The sequence below is a fragment of the Prinia subflava genome, chromosome 2 (genome assembly GCF_021018805.1).
Source record: "Prinia subflava isolate CZ2003 ecotype Zambia chromosome 2, Cam_Psub_1.2, whole genome shotgun sequence".
In the NCBI taxonomy this organism is placed as follows: domain Eukaryota; kingdom Metazoa; phylum Chordata; class Aves; order Passeriformes; family Cisticolidae; genus Prinia; species Prinia subflava.
The window spans coordinates 73,177,480-73,194,646 of NC_086248.1; the positions used below are offsets into that span (position 1 = coordinate 73,177,480).

The following is a 17,167-nucleotide window of genomic DNA, read 5'->3' on the forward strand; positions in this document are numbered from 1 at the left end:
GCAATTGCTACTGAAGTCTATGGAAATTGGACACTTAGGCCAGGGCTAACCATGTCTTATAATTAATTGTTGAACTAACCTTTGCCCCCTCCCTTTCACTGCCCTTATTTTTTCCCTGAACATCCCGTAACGACTTGTACAAACACAAAAAGATCTTCCTCTGCTTCACATGATGGATCCCTACCCTGATTTTAGTAATCCCCATCAGTCTGTGAGATGCCTCAGATAGCCTTTGTCACTGACCATCCTGGTGGGTGCCACCCCTGGACCAAGGGGCTCGTGGCTGTCCTGGAACAGCACGGAGAGGAGCTGAGGCTGTGCTCCATTTCTCTGACTGGGTTATGGGACTTCCTCCACATGCACACTTTCCTCTTTGCTCCTTTGTGTGTGTGCAGACAAGCTTTTTTTCACATAACCTAAGAAATATTTACTGCTTATTTCTTAGGTGGACTAAATTCTCCACTGAGAGGGTAGTTGGTCACTGGACCAGATTCCCCAGGGAAGGGGTCCCAGCACCAAGCTTGTCAGAGCTCAAGGAGCATCTGGACAATGCTCTTAATCATATGGCATAATTCGGCAAGGAGCAGGGGTTTGGACTTGATAATTCCTATGCAACTTTTCCATCTCAAGAGATTCTATGATTATATGAATAATTAATGCCATGAGAATAGTTACCTGAAACTGGTTTATTGTTTTACAGGGATCGTCCTTCAGCACTCAGCAACCTGAAGCTTACAACCTTTTCCTGACCACAGCTGCAGGTGATGGCATAAAACTGTGGGATTTAAGAACACTGAGGTAAAAGTGAATTAGGTACCTTGGCATAAAAAGCCGTGCTTTATCTTAATTCAGAATTGTCATACTTGCTCTCATATACCAGTAGAAATTTAGATGAAATTTAGGAATCTGAAATACAGGATAATTGAAGCTTACTAGTTTTTAGAGACCAAAGTTCTCTTTCCTCAATTATAGTTAGTTCTCTTTCCTCAATGGCTTATGTGGAAGCCATTAAATACTTAAGATTTATCACCTATGTTTACTCATCTTTGTAGACCTATTTGTACATATATAGTACAGCACTGAACTGAATGCTAATGGTATTTACAAAATAGCATGCCATTACTGCTAAAAGAAGTAAAATCTATGATCTATCTTTTAAAATATAAGCCAATTGCAACAACATTTTTATAAGCCATGTATGTAGTGCTATAAGTTTGCATGACTCCTTACCATAAATTCAGAATTAAATGCTACACTGTTTTTAAACATCTTTCAGTGCTGGGAAAGCCTCTGAACAAAGGAATAGAACATCAAGGAGGGAACAATGCTCAGGAAAAGTAATTCCTGGGACAAGCTCTGTTATGCAGGCCAAAAGAACTATGTTTAGAAAAGGGGTTTGGGCAGGAGGATGTTTAAGCTTTAAAGAATAATTTCCTATTTGCTTTCCGTGTATGTAAACTTATCTATGGAAAGATGTCATATAATTTTTCTAGTACTGAATTTTCTATTTGGGCAGTGCTTAATGAGCCTTTCATTTATTTCCATCTTTCTGTGGTAAGAATACATTAAATCTATAGGGGGCACGTGTGTTCTTTCCAAAATCATTGCTGTATTACCTTCACTCAGTGCCAGAAAGTAATGAAACTAGAGACTGCTGGGGTTGGAATATGTTACCTTCTTATGTTTTTCTAATAAGCTGCTCAAATTGTGTTGCTGAAGAGTAATGAAAAAGTAGAAAGCTTTACACAGATCACTTATCTGTCTCTGTGTTTCTAAATACTAATATAAGTAAAGTCAGTGAATGGTAAAATAGTTAAAGTGTAAAATCTGGGCAATCAATTAAATGGCTATGTCTTGAGTAGAAGGAACTAATTTATGTATGTTCTTGCTGTATATTTAATTTGGCTAGGTCAGTGTATTCCAGTGTCCACTGTGTTCTATTGGCCAATCTTCAAAAAAGTAGCTCAAGTTCTTAATGACAGATATTTTAAGGGTGCTTGTGAGGTACTATGGTGTGTGTTGCACATTACACATTGATGAGTAGTATTAAGAGTTAATACTACTCATCAATGTGTAATGTGTAACACACACCATAGTACCTCACAAGCACCCTTAAAATAGAAAAAATAAATGTTTTTCATTTGCTAGCAATTTTCAAGGAAAAATTGAAAAACAAACCACATTTTTTAAAATGAATTTTTTTGCCATTGCTCAGACTAGAGACTGAACCTTCTGTATTTAAAATCTGTTCCTGAGTTCTCAAAAGGAGTAAAACTGTTCAATTTTTCCTATGTGTTCACCAGGTGTTTTTCACATAAATCACTTTAAAATGTCTAAGTTTGGAAAGCTCTGTTTGAACAAGTCTCTGCTGAAGTGTTAGGTCTGCTATAGTTACACAGACTGAAAACTTTTGCTTATTTTTTTGTTAGTAGGTTTTGTCCAATCAAAGCCAGTCCATCCCTTGTACAGCTGAGTACTTAGAGGAGAGATTAGTTACCAAACAACCTTATGGTGGGCCAGTACCTTTAATCTCTTAAAGTTGTTGATTTGTGAAGTTCATGCATCAACAACTGTTTCCACTCCCTCTGGAATGACCTGTCTTTGTTTCTGCTTTGGGTTTGCCAGAATAGGGTTTGTTTAATGAAATCTTTGTCCAGTGTTCTTGAAATATAGCAAAGGTAAGTCCACCTTCTCATTTATACTGTTTGCAGTGTTGTGGGTGGTAACACTAACTGCAAGATCTACGCTTTAATGTTTGTTGATTTTGTTCCAAATATTTTCTCTAGATGTCCACAGTGAAAATAGTTTTGCTTTTCTTTAATCTGTTTGTTGTCCTTGAGAATGTATATATTGTTTCTTTATTTAAAAATTACGTAAAATACAAAATTTTTATTAACTAAGGGGGAAAATACCTCCAGCAGAATACTCTTCAAAGCTACTGTTGAAACCATGGGAAAAAATTTGCAGAATAACTGCACAATTTCCTTGGACTCTTAGGGGGTTTTTTTGCTCAGTTTCTTTGATGATGGTTCCTTTCCATATGACATGCATTCCTTTTCTCACAATTGACTGAAGAATTATAGCAGGATGCTCAGGTTCTTTTTTGATCTGCATAGATTATATCTTCAAAGAGGTTAACCCGGCCTACAGCTTTATAAGTTTTGAATATATTGATATTTTTGCTCTGAGTGCTACAAGAATTTTGCTGTCCAACCTGTGTTATCAAACTACAAATTTTTCCCAGTGAAAATTCATTTAACTTTTCTTATGTTCTTGAATTTGGTGAAATTATTTTGCAACTTCAATTTTCACCATCTTTTCTGGATAAAACTGTGAATTTGTCTGTCTCTTTCACTGTTGATAATCTGGAGGCATTCCAAGATTCCTTCAGAGAGTGCCAGAAAGTCTCATGGGTTCCTCTGAAGGTGGTACAAGAAAAGACATTTTAACTTTCTGATGTTGTCAGCCAACCTCACACAGCCAGGTCATCTTGCCAATAAATGAGGGAATCTTGGACACTGTTCGTGGCTTTTGGATTTACTCAGACTTCTGCTCCATTTGCTTTGAAATGCGCGGATTTGTAAAGTTTCACCTGAAGATTTTGAATATTTTTATACTTCTGCTGCATTCTCCTCATTTATAACTAAAGCTAAGAAAAGCTCCAGATGATCTACAAAACAGACTTAGGAATAAAGAAGCAAGAAAAATAGTTTTTCTTGGAAGAAAAAAACTATGGCTACTCTTCTTCCAGGTTAAGATCATGAACAAGACCTTATGAATAAGTGCTTTAGAGGAAGATAATGACCTTTGACCAACTTCCAAGACATTTTGAAGAGCAGTTTAATATTGTCTAAAAGAATGACTACTTGGAGAACAAATAAAATTACTTTCTCTTGTGTTCAAGGAGAAAGCAGTGAACACAAGGGTTAGGCTGAGATGCTGTGCAAATCTGAATGAGAACATTACAGTCACGAGGTTCAGGATTCCCAAAAAAGACTCAAAAAAATATTTAATGATCAGGAGCTAAAAAAAGTCAATACATTCTTAAATTTTTGAAGGACCAGAAGTGTTTTTTGTGATGAAACCTTGTAGACTCATTCATCTGTAAGACACAAGAAACTTTACCATTCTTTCTCATACTGCTGTGTTTATTGATTGTATTTTGGAGACATTGCTACTCTTTCTGAAGTCAAGAATCTAGCATTGTTTTATACTCAGCTGTACCTGTTGTCTCCACCAATTACATTTAATATCTCAGAAAAGTTTGGATTGGAATGACACAAATTTCCGAGTCCTTTAGACAAGAGAGGCCACGTATATCAGAAAATTCCAATACACTAAGCCTCCTTGTCTGTTAGTCCAGCCTGTGTTTAGTGGATATGAACATACAGGGCAGTGAGATGTACTTTGGCATCCCAGTGCTGTAAAAACAATCCATAGAAAGAATGTAGAAACTTAGGAATTAATGAACATTCTATTCCCTTACACAGTAAACTCATAACAGCAGAAGTATCAGACTAGACTAAATACCAGCTGCTTTAATATGTTCATATGTCACTTAAATTTCATATGACAGTTTTTAATTCTTCTTTACCAGTCTGGATCCTTTCAATTTCTCACTTCCTCCCTCTTGAAGATTAGATAATTCTGTGCTTTAAATGTCCAGAAAAAAGGAAATTTCATTCATTCTGTTAGGAGAAAACTATAAATTCATAGTGTTGCATTCTTCACTTTGTTAAATGTATTTAGAACATTGACTAAACACTTAGTAGCACCAGCTCACATTTGGTAGCAAAATTCCTAAATACAAATATCTTCAGGACTGGTGGATAAGGGAAAAAGTTGTGTGTCCAGTTTTCTGCAGCTTCTCTTGCATGGTTCATTCCAAGGAGTCTGTTTCCTCAAGACAAGTTTTAGAATATGAAGTACTGTAAAATTTTCTTCCCCAAGGCAGATTTCAGATCCCCTGTAAAGCTTTTAGGCACTTATGTGAACCTTCCTTGCTCATCAGTAAATTATGGCTAAAGCCATAATGCAATAAAGCTTCATCCTTCTTTATGTCAGTAATTGTGTGACCTCGCTTGAGCTCAGATTTTGAGATGCATCTTTACTGAAGTTACAGGCTGCACTGTGAGGACCCTCACTGCACCAATGGGCCTTCATTGCCCTGACCAGCCTTGGAATCCCACCCATGCACTCTCCGTTCCTTGCTTCAGGCTGTAGTAATCTGTAGAGATGAGCTGACAGAAGCCTTATCAAGTGCAGCAAGGAGAAGTGCAAAATCCTCTTGGCACCAAACAGCTTTGCAGAAAAGGGCACCAAGATGAACATGAGCCAGAAATGTGCCCTTGAGGCAAAGAAGGCGTATGATGTCCTGGGCTGTATTAGGAAGAGTGCTGCCAGCAGGTTGTGGAAGGGGATGCCTCCCCTCTGTTTAGCATTGGTGAAGCCACACTGGCTCTATGTGAGCAGTGAGGTTGTACAAGATGAATTCAATTGCTTAACAATCTCAACCATGTTATCACTTTGAGATTCCATGAAAATAACATTTTTTCTTTACTTGCCACAGAAAAGATAGTGTATGGGAAACTTGCTGGGGGAGATTTTGAGCAAGATGTACAATAACAGCTGAAATTGAAAATTAATTTAGAAGGCAGGAAAGGGACGGTTGTGGTATGCTGTCAGATGTGCTGTGCTTATTATCTGCCCAGAATGGAGAGAGCGGGGAAGAGTTAGCACAGCCCTATTTGGAAGTCTGGCATGCTACTGACACCTTAAGTTTTAGCTTTTTTGTTTTTCAGATTCTGTGCTGCCTAGATGTGTAGTTATGAGCCCATATTAAGTGTTAGTAACCTCTCTTCACAGAGTAGGTAGATAAAACAAATAATTTCCGAGGTGGAGACCAAGCACAACAGTTACAAGTTTTCAGGTCTAAAAGCATAAACAACGGTGGACTGAACAGAGAAACAATAAGGATGGGACTTCATAACCTGAAGCTGTAATTGGAGAACTAACCCCAGTATGCAAATGGACCAAAATTTATAAAAGTGTGAGACCACTTGACTGGCCATCCATTTGGGACCATTTTAAGTCCACTTTGCGTATAACCCTGGTCAGGCTCCTGTACTGCCCAAGGTGTATCCTTAAAGGCCTTTTAATAAAAACCTACTTTTTAGCACTGTCTAGTCTCTGTTCCAGGTCAGCCTTCCCAAGGCATCACTATGGTAATGTGAGGAGGCAGGTGTGGTAGGTGCTAGATTACTGTTGCAGGTAACAAGAATAGCAGGGACAAGGTGTTAGGAAAAGCTCCCAACACCCAACACACTAACATCTATGGTGGCAGGAGCAGCCTGCCTCTGATTCACACTCTGATCAGTTGAGAAGTGGAAGTTCAGCTGTCGAAATGTACTGTTTGCTACTGAAATGGCCATTTTTCATCTCCTGAAAAAAACCAAAAAAGGCAGTGGGTGCTTATTGGACCACAGTGAAGACCTGACAAATATTGAACTACCTGGACATACTGAATTGCTTCAGCAGAATACTCAGCTGCATGATAATGCTTTGATGTATGATCCCAGAGAAAATCAGTTTCACCTTCTTTCAGCCTGTGAAAGAATTTGCCAATTGTATGAAGACAGTATTAGACATTAAAGCAAAATCTCCAAATAGTGTTGTGATGCAGTGCAACTAGATCATAAGCTCCTTTGGCATCATATTTTAGCAGAATTCCTGCAGCCACTGGGAACTCATCTCATATATTTTCTCACAATTGCACTTTGAGACCTTAGGGTCAGACGTGCAGTTTGAATTTTGAGACACTGTTCAGTTTGTGTCTTCACTGTGAACTAGCTGCTTGACATCATCCTAAGCAAGATCTAAATACACACATACTCAGAATTCCATTACTTCTTGGTTTCTTCTGAACATAAGGATCCCATGGTTTGCCTTTTTTTTTCGTTTGGTTTGGTTTGTTTTGTTTTGTTTTTGTTTTGTTTTGTTTGTTTGTTTGTTTTTTTGTTTAGGGTTTTTTTTTCCTTTGGATGGAGCCTTTGAGTCTAGTTATCCGATTCTGAGGGATAAAAGAGTGTCAATTCTCCAAGTTTGGGACTAGAGGTGCATGAAAGTATAGGGGATGGGGAGCACAGGCATGTGGTCCTTGTTGGGTGCTATGGTGAAAACACTAGGAGCTCCTATGTGAGGGGTTTGGAGTTTCAATGAAGTGAAACCCATGTCTACTGTACATCTAAGGTAGCTACTACTACTGTCAAGTTGTGCTTCCATTTTGCAGAGCCTTAGTAGATCTGCTGATACTGAAGAGTCTGTGAACAAATACCAGAGCACTGGTGGCACAAAGTAAAAGAGTACAAATGAAAGTAGCCTAAAAAAACCCAAAACAACCTTTCAATTGCAGGGTTTTTTTTTTAATGCATCAAGTAGAATGAAATAGACTTCTTTGTGAGAGTATTCTCATTTACAAAGAGACAATCATTCCAGTATCTTTCTCTTCCAAAGACAGAAAAAATAGTACTTTTCTTTCTAATATTATTCAAGGTTTTTTTGCAACATAAAAAGATACATATTTTGGAATGTAGACTAAAAGATGTACGATGGAGAACATAGGAGAAACTTGGCTGTTTTCTGTCCCATGCAATTACCAGATGTTTGTCATGGTAACCCCTGAAAAGCTCTGACCAGAAAAGTATTCTTAGGAGGCTGGAGAGCGTGCCAGCTGGCCACGTAAAGCCTGCAATATCCAAAATAATTTGGTTCACCACCTGTTGCTACTTAAAAAAAAACAGAATTAAAAAAATGCCTGAAAGAAGACAAACCCCTAAAATAAGCTAAAATCATACACATAGTATCTATCTAATAATTCTATGATTTTTTGCCCACTTTCTTCCCATTGCTGTGATACCTGTAGATACCTAGAGTTAATAGCTTGAGTAAGAAAATTTCTATTTGATTCCGTGGAAAGTTTAATCGGAATATTTTTTTAAAATGTCTTTTTAAAGTAGGATTTTGAGAGTTTGGGGAAGTAGCTGAACTTGTAATGGAACATATATCCTGATATAATGGAAAAGTTGAACAAGAAAGCAATTAAGAAAATAGAAACCAGGTTATTGGATTGGTTATTTATATATTGGATTATATATATATATGACCAAATTATTGGTTAATACTGTGTCTGCACTAGCACAAGGAAAAGGGCACTATCCTATGACTGAGATGTTGCTTTATACTGTCGTGACATAGCAGAGCAAAGATCAGTGAAAATCTTGGAATCCTGTTAGTTCTTACATATCTATTTATAGGTGAAATATTCGAGTTAGTGGTCACAAATACAGATGAGTTTCTTTTGAAAGGAAGTTTTTTGCAGTGTTTTATTAGGAGACTCTTCTGTGAAGAAGACCCCCATTGAGAAAGTTATCTTTTATAGGCCCTGACAATGAAATCTTAAACATTTAGAGGTAGTCCTGATGACCAGTACTCTATGGAAGGAAGAATGGTGAACCTGAAGACACCTTCAGGAGGGATATGAATTTTATTTTTCTCTTGAAGAAATTTCTTTCACATGATGCTGGTGTATCTTACAAGTATAAGATTACAAAGAATTTTTTGCCTCACATTCTCCTTGAAAAGGAACTCGGAAAAAAATCTCCCCAAAATTTGCAAACAGTGCAACTAGGGCTCAAGACTAAGTTGTAGGAGAAGTTTGCTCTACATAATGAATAGTGTTGTGTGGAAGCCTAAGTGAGGAGGAAAATGCTGAGGAGGCTGAGGTAGCTAGTATTCTCCTTTCCTGTCAACAGGAAGCTTGAGCAGAGACAGGTTATTCAAAAGACCAAATGTGGCCATTGGTTACTGAAAGTCTCTGAATATTCATGTGAAAAAATTGAATTTGAAGAATGTTTTTACGCCTTAGTCACAGTAATTGGCTGTCTTCATAAGTTGCTTTTCTTGAAATGTAGTATTCTCTTAAGTTGGTTATTTTAGCAGTTTTAGGATAGAACTTGTCTGAGGTGAAGCATCTGGTTACTGCATGCTCAAAATGTCTGTTAATATCAATAGCTTTGTTATACAGAATACAGTAAAGTTCAGAGTTAGGCTCTATAAAATGATGTCTTTTCATGCATTCAAAAGTGTCTCTTCCATGTTTTAATAAGTGATAGCAATTAGATCAGTCACAAAGTAATGTTTTTGTTTAAGTATGTCTGTTTCACCTGGGTGAATGAAACCAACTCGGCATTTGGTACATTCTTACACATACATGCGTGTCTACAACAGAACAATATGGTATAAAAATTGAGAGCTTTCTGCACATAGGTTCAGTCAGTTGAATTTACATAGCTTCTGTGATTGCACTAGCCAGGAAAAAGTGTATATCACAGGAGCTGGCAGGAGACTTTACTATTTCAAATTTGTTCCTGGACCTAGTATACATTCAAAAAAATAGAATATATGACATCTGCATTATGTTGAAGTATGTGAATTTGTTTTGTAAGAAGGGTAGGTTGACAGCATTCATAATAAAGACAAAAGAAGAATGTAGGTTATTATAAATCTGTTTTAAAATAATACCTCAAAGGTATAAAACTGAACATCTGAAATGAGGTATACATATGTAAATGACAGCTCTGAATGGTGTTGAAACTTATATTAAAGTGTCTTTTAATATTGAGGAAACTCTAAATAATATTTTTTTAACATTAATTTTGTGGTGACTGCAAAGATTCTTGGTGTTTTTTAGGTGGATATTAATCTTCATCTCATTAAAAATATTAATATTTTTAAATAGCCCAAGTATACTCAGCTATTTAAAACTTACTCTACAAGGCTTCTTGCAACATTAACACGAAAAGTAGGAAATTAATTCCTTGCATTAATTTAAAATCCATTCCTTCCTTTAGACTGTTTTAACACAGATAGGTAAGAAGTTATCTACAGTTATAGGACAGAGAGAAAGAGAGAGAGACTTTTGAATGTCATTTGGATATTGTCTTTCTTGACTTTCCATGTACAATAAATTAATGTATGAAGTAGAAATGTAAACAGGCAACAAAGGTTAAATATTCAGATTTGTGTGTGAGAAAAGCAAATGATAATTATTTATGTTATGATTCCACATACTGCATCTTCATTTGATATAAATAAGTTGAGGGAGATTTATAAATCTTCATGGGGCAGGCTTTCACAACATCTTCCCCTTAGCTCTGATAGGCATCACAGCTCCTCATTTCTAATCATTAATGATGTTTCTATCCCTGTAAACTCAACAAGGCCAAAGCATGGGTTTGGTCATTGTCCTGGGGCAGTTTTGTCTGTTCATTTAAATTTTAGTCATTAATGTTCTCTAATGTCTTTCAGTTTTGACAAAATCCTATTGGCGGTATATTTAAAACATAATTTGTGAATTTGCCTTAGTGAATTTGTAGACTAAGAAAAACATGAGAATAGGAGGATTTCGTGAAAATGGCAGTAAACCAGGTAATTTTTAGCTGGTGTAAATAGCACTCAAACTTCTCTGTAGGTGTGAACGTCGTTTTGAAGGGCACAGTAGCCGCTGCTATCCATGTGGAATTGCGATGTCTCCCTGTGGACGCTTTATAGCCAGTGGATCAGATGACAGATACGTAAGTAGTTTTTGCTTATTTTCCTCCTAAACTATAAGAACTATTCATATTGTACCTAAAGGAGTCTTTTCAGAGGATTTTAGGATTGAACTTAATGTGCATTACTGGGGCCTATAGTACTGTCATATAGTTCATTCACATGTAGCAGCTACATATGATTCATAATTATTTTGTCTGAAAAAATCACAGAGTGGCTAAATATTAGTGCTCAAAGTAATTGTTAAAATATTGTTTCTAGAGTTTTCCATAATATTTGACTCTGAATTGTCATGTGCCATCAAAGATGAGGGGAATGATGGTCCCTGTAGCATAGCTATATATCTTGTATATATATATGATGACTAGGAACTCTGTAGCAAATACAAATTAATTTACTTAACTCCCAAATACAGGGTGATGAATCTTTTAGTATGTCTTTCTTATGAACCAATCAGCTGAATAAAAAATCAGAAGCCATTCAACTGGAATTAGAACTTTCTGGACCCTTTGTGTGTGTGTTTTCTCCCCAGATAAATTATCTTCTGAATCAATGTCAGTCATATTTATTTAGAAATGAATCCTGATTAAATGTGTATTGCTATATTTTTGGGATTGCACCTAATTTTAATTCAGTAATGCCTGCATTGTTGGCAGAAGGTTTGTCTTGCTGTTTGTGAAGAGATGGATGATTGCTAACCTGTACTGTAGGCCTTTGAAACTGGACTGGGGTTGGGTTCATTGCAAACACATCCTTTCAAAACAGCTGGGTAGCAATGCTGTTTAAATTTATTTTAGGTATTTCTAGGTTAATTATCAGAACATGACACAGAGTCATGTTTGACTCAACCTCAAATTCAGAACAAGAGGCATTTACTCTTCTGGATAGTTTTGAATTACTGGCTCAAGTAATGCATGAAGGTCAGAGATTTTACTGGCAGATTGCTGGATGTTTGGCAATAAGTATTGTGTTCTTGACGTTTTCATATTTTTTCAAGTTTCTGGTAAATAGCATTTCAAAATGTAGCTTGCAATACAAAAGAAGGACTTTTTGCTTTGTTTGTAAAAAAAGCATCTAATATTTACCTCAGGTCATGATATAATATACTAATATATTTATTTGAGGTTACTAATTAAAGTTGCTTTTGAATTGTATAAAAATAGGTGCAGTTGCAAGACCTTTTGTCTTCTTGTTTTGCATTAAAAATCTTGTTTGGAATTAGTGCTGATACAAGAAAAGAAAGACAGCATGATTTTGTCCTCACTCCAGATTCTTGGCATGTTGTGGATCATCAAAGGAAGCTGAATAGCTGGCATGCATCCTGCTCCAGTTGGCATGTGGTCCGTGGTGGGCACAGTGCCAGTCAATACTTTTTGGTATGGCTCCTGGGTTGGAATTTTGCATAATTTGCGTCCTATGTCTGTAGAGAACTTTCATTGCTCTTCTTGTCCCCTCAGGAAAACTGAGTAAAGTTTTGGACTCATGCTTATACTGTTCTGTTAGGAAAAAATTCAGTTTTGGGGCACTTTTTAGGAGGCATCCCTTTGAAGTGTTGAGACTGGATATACTTTTGGGCTTCTTTTTGAAAGGAAATTGAATGTGGCACTGAATAGTCCATTCATATTTCTCAATTAATAACATCCTGACAAATGGCTTAATGTGTGACTGGGACAGTTTTAATCATTATCAAGAAGTCACATATTTCTTCTACAATGTCCACTGGAATAAGCTGCATAAAAAATCAGTAGTGTGGATACAAAGCGTTATCTTCAAAAAGAGCATTCTGGAAATAGGTTATGTAACTTTCCACTGAGAAGCAGCTGCATCTTCAGTCATCTTGCAGTCTATTTTATCAAGTGCAATTCTTGCACCCTGTGGTTAAAAAATATGATCGATTTTAAAGCCAAAAGAGGCATAATTGGAATATAATTGAGAGACATTGACCTTAAACTGCCTTTTGTATTTCACAATATCTGAAGTATTTGACAGAGAGGAATAACTTGTCCACACTGATTAATAGCAAAATCACATTCCTACAGGACATAGAAACAGCAAACCAAAATATGTTATTGTAAAAGAAAAAGAGATGAAAATTCTGTCTGCCTTTTTTTCTACTTGAAGGGGGTATGACCTATTTTATGTAAGAGCTCAATGTAGCTTCTGTGTGGTTGAAGGAGCCACTTGGTTTTCTTTGACTGCTCTGGTGTGTGTTAGTGTGAGATTTGTAGATGCTGTAAATTGGGGTTGCAAGTGTTTTACACCAACTTCCTCAAGAGAACTTTTACCAAGACCTGTGTAGGACCTGACAATCTGATCAAGCAGGTAACCAGTATCCTGGTTTTGAACTGTGATTGTCCTTTCTGTAGTTAGTTGCAGCTAGAAAATATAGAATGTTAACACTTCTAATATCAAATATTTTCTGCATCCTAAATAGCCTAAGGTTGCAAGTGAATTCAGTTGGCTTTTGCTTAACTGAATACACATAATATTTAATTTCTAGCCATTTTACAAGTGGTCTATGGTTTTCTGACTACCAATATTATTAAGGACATTGGACAAATATACCCTAATTTGGTTTAGATTTCATTTTGCTGGACTCTCTACAAAAATGTTTACCTAAAAATTTGTTGACTATGACAATCAGTGTAAAAAGACAAGAAATATCTGGACAATGTGAAATGCTACTTTTTATAGTAAAAAGAACTATTTTTCTTTCTGTGCCATGTAGTTCTAGTTAGATGTTTTACCTTACATCTAATTAGGCACTTAATTTTTGTCTTTGAAGACCATAGGGCTCTCTGAATAAATTCCAAGTTTCCAGAAATGAAGTAGGGAATGAAGAAATAAATATTTGTCTCTTTAATTGCTTTCAGACTCATTCTTGCTAGCTCTCTTTGAACTATAGTCTCTAAGACACACATTTTGACCCTAGTGCTGAAACTGGATTTTCTAACATAAAACTCTCTGTCCATGCCAAATCTCAAAGCCTGTGTTCATAGCTCACACAGACTGACCCATCACAAACCCAGAAGTTTTTCAGCATAGCAGGTTGCTGCATGAATAACAAAAAATACATGGGTAATGTATGACACTCTCTTCCCTTTTTTTACGCTTTTCAACAAAGTCTAGGATTTTTCTTACAACACTGTCTTTGAAACATTCTAAATCCAAGATTAGGTTTATGCCTTCCAACTGTGAAGGCACTGAAGCTTGAAGAAGTAGCCCAGAGGGCAGCATCATTGAAAGGGTTACCAGGAGACATGATAAAGCAATTGGATTATTATATATAACATCAGCCTAATAACCACTTGTGAGTCCCTGAATATTAACCTTCATGTAAAATTGGTTTTAGAGGAAGTTCTCATTATCCAAGTGATGCTGGAAAGTGATATTTGTTTGGGGACATATCCAAAGAGTTTTGCAAACCTGTGAAGAGTGTCTGGATGCAAACCCAGACCTGATACTATTTGCAGACTGAGTTATTTTCAGATATAAGATTCTGCATCAGGCATAACACAAACCGTAGACTTTGTTTAAGGTTAACACCTTAGTTTAAGTAGCTACAGAGACTGATATTCCAAATAAAATGTCAATGCTGCTGAGCAATATACTGTAATGTTTTACTACCAAAAAATACATTTGGAGGTTGGGCTGCCAGCAATCCTTTGTTCTGTACATCTGCTCCTCTTGCACTATGCTACTTTTTAATGTAATCATTGCCAAGAAGATTGTATTTCTTAACCCCCTTAAATATACTATTAGTCACATTAGTCTCTTTGTGGCTTAGTTCTGATTTATAAAATGGAGATTAGCAATAGTATCTTTCTTCTCTCCTCTTGTCTTTAAAAGAAGAGTTTAGATGAGGCTCTCTCAGTTTGTTACTGTTGTGATCAGCTGCTATAATCTTATTTATATGAAATACTTCCATCCTTTTGTGTCTGTGGTGTGATAAGCTTTAAAATTGCATCTGATTAGGTTAAAATTGCTTACAATGATCTAGATACCAAAAAACAAACACACCAGGAAACCTCAAATTTTAAAGATAAAATTGTGTGTTGATTTTCTCCCTTTAAGAGCTCACTGCATTAGACTTTTTAGGTACTAATAATGTCAGGTAAAAGACTACAAATGAGTGAATTGGCAAAGATATTCTGATTTAGTTGTATGTAAATGGAAGAGATAGGACTAGTTCATAGTCTAGAATGCTTTGTTCCATATCTCCTGGGAGTGTATCTTGGGGGCATCACTGAGGTTTACTTGATATATGATATATGATTCTTTAATACTTTATTTGGGGAAAATAGAGGGATATTTTCTTTACTGGAAAATTACTTTTAGAAATGTATGATATTGGTATTGTATCATATTTATTGTCTTGCTCTACACTTCATACCAGAGAGATTGCAGAACAGAATGTATTATATGAAGCAGTGGTAGCAACTATCTAAAGTATTTTGGTGTTCAGTGTGATTGGTATTCCAATTATATATTGCTCAAGTTTTATCTTATGGTTCATACTAAGATAGGCTTTAACAGGAAACATCTGGAGAAAACATTAGTAATGTTTACTGTGGAAAAGGCAGGACTGACATTGCTCGGCAGGAAAAAATCCATAGCAGAGAATGAATGACAGAGATTGTGACAGCCTTTCTGCCAGCTGTTGATGGAGAAAATCTACCCCTTTCCAAAGAGGAACATAGTTTTGTTTTAGTCTTGAACCTGAGTTTTTTGGATTCCTTGATAACGTGGTTGGCTCTTAGGCTGATTATCCTAGAAGTGAACAGATAAATATTGCTTTCTTAATCATACAGTCCTGACTTTGGGCATGCTGTTACTTCACTGTCGCTTTGGGTATATCTTTGAAGATGACTGAAAATCTTGGTCTTGGTAGGTCATTTTATGAACCATGGAGTTATGTGAGTATGAGCACATTAATTGTTGTTGTGAGCCCTTTGGTCAGTTCAGACTATTGCATATCTAGGCCACTACACTAGACCTGACCACCACAAAACCAGATTTGCAGCTGAGAGAGGTGGAGGATTTTCTGATGGCTATGGATGTATTGTTATTTAACTAACACTGAACAACTTTTTTTTTCAAACTGAATTTTGTGAGTGTGTAATTTCTTACTGTGTTAACATTGAATTTTGCTAATGTTTTTGAGAGATAGGAGGAAGTGTGAGGAATTAGCCTTTTTGCTAAAGAAAACTAGTTTTATAGAAAATACCTCATGTTCAGCTGTAGTAGGAAGCTGAAGTAGATATGAATACCCAATGTTCATTCTGGAACACACACAGCAGTGGGGTGCTAAAAGGGGATATTTGCAATTTTACATCCACTGGACTTGTTTTTTCTATATGTGTACCTCTTAGCCTCAATTCTTGACAGTAGTTGAATTTTGGGTATCATAGGTACATCTGGTACAGAAACCTGGTTAAAGGTCCTCTGCAGCATCTGAATCTTTGAGTGCTTCTGTCAAACTGTCAACACCAGCACATGAACAGGAAATGCAATTATTGGTACTGTTGATACAGAGGAGAATCTTAGCAGCAGTCAGAAAAGAGCCACAATGGGTATGATGCTGCTTCATAATGAGCAGTGAGGTAAAAGTTCTTAGAATAAAATCTTCAATTTGTAATTCTGTACTCCGACAACACTACATGTGTTATAAATGTAAAGGCAACCTAAATTCAGTGGCGCATGGTGTGACATAAATTTTAATATGAAAACAAAAACAATCACATACATGAGGTCTTAAAATTAGCAAATTAAATAGAAACTGGTTTGACAAAAATTACAATTTGGAAGCGTCATAGAAGGGTGGCTTAGAGAGGGAAATCATATATGGTTTATGTAATATTTTTAGTGAGGAAAATTCAAATGTGTTAGCTATAACTGCCAGAAGACTGATACATTTGAAAAATATCCCCTGCATCTTTAAAGATGACTGAAATATATAATATTAACTATTTTCATAATAAAGAGGATTAATAATGTTCACTGTCACTCATTTTTTAGTGATGTCAAAGGAAATAATATGGAAACTGGGTTCTTAATAGTAGTGTGGATTTCCTGTGACTGCCAGAACGACAGCTTCAATAAATGTCATTAAAAGGGAAAGGGGCTCTGAGAAGGTGTACTGTACTCAACGTTTTGGTGCCAGGCTTGATTAGACTTTCCATGCTACCATGTGTAAGTGTATGAGATATCTTGGGACCGAAGAACATTAAACAGCCCTTAGTATACTTGTGAAATCTGTTTTATTATGTGTGGATTTGGTACAGATACCTATAGTTAAGGCAGTCAAACTCTTTCCACTATAATTCTGTTTTCAGTTGCTTAGAAGTAAGAACATTTTGGGCTGAAACTTTCCATGCTCAGTGTCTGCTTTAGGCTGTCATTTTTCTTTAGTGTAAGTAGTTCAGGAGCTTTTTTAGCTTGAAATAGAGGAAAAATACATGGTTTAATGGAATATGTGCCCCAGTATAAATAGGGATTGATGGAGTGCAAGTCAAACACTTATATCATGTACTGCGGGATTGTGCATCAAGTTTGATGG

General features: G+C 36.3%; 1 protein-coding gene across 5 annotated transcripts in view; it reads left to right on the plus strand.

The window, feature by feature from the left end:
- Positions 1-17,167, plus strand: part of WDR27 (WD repeat domain 27) — an 83,735-nt gene that overhangs the window by 28,886 nt on the left and 37,682 nt on the right. For 3 of the 5 annotated variants that reach the window (XM_063390561.1, XM_063390563.1, XM_063390564.1), the window contains 2 exons: positions 701-798; positions 10,529-10,631. In XM_063390561.1, the coding sequence (XP_063246631.1) occupies positions 701-798; positions 10,529-10,631 (201 nt within the window). Of the gene's footprint in view, positions 1-700; positions 799-10,528; positions 10,632-11,877; positions 11,986-17,167 lie in introns of those variants that run through there. The other 2 variants (XM_063390562.1, XR_010079352.1) reach the window with 2 other exon arrangements.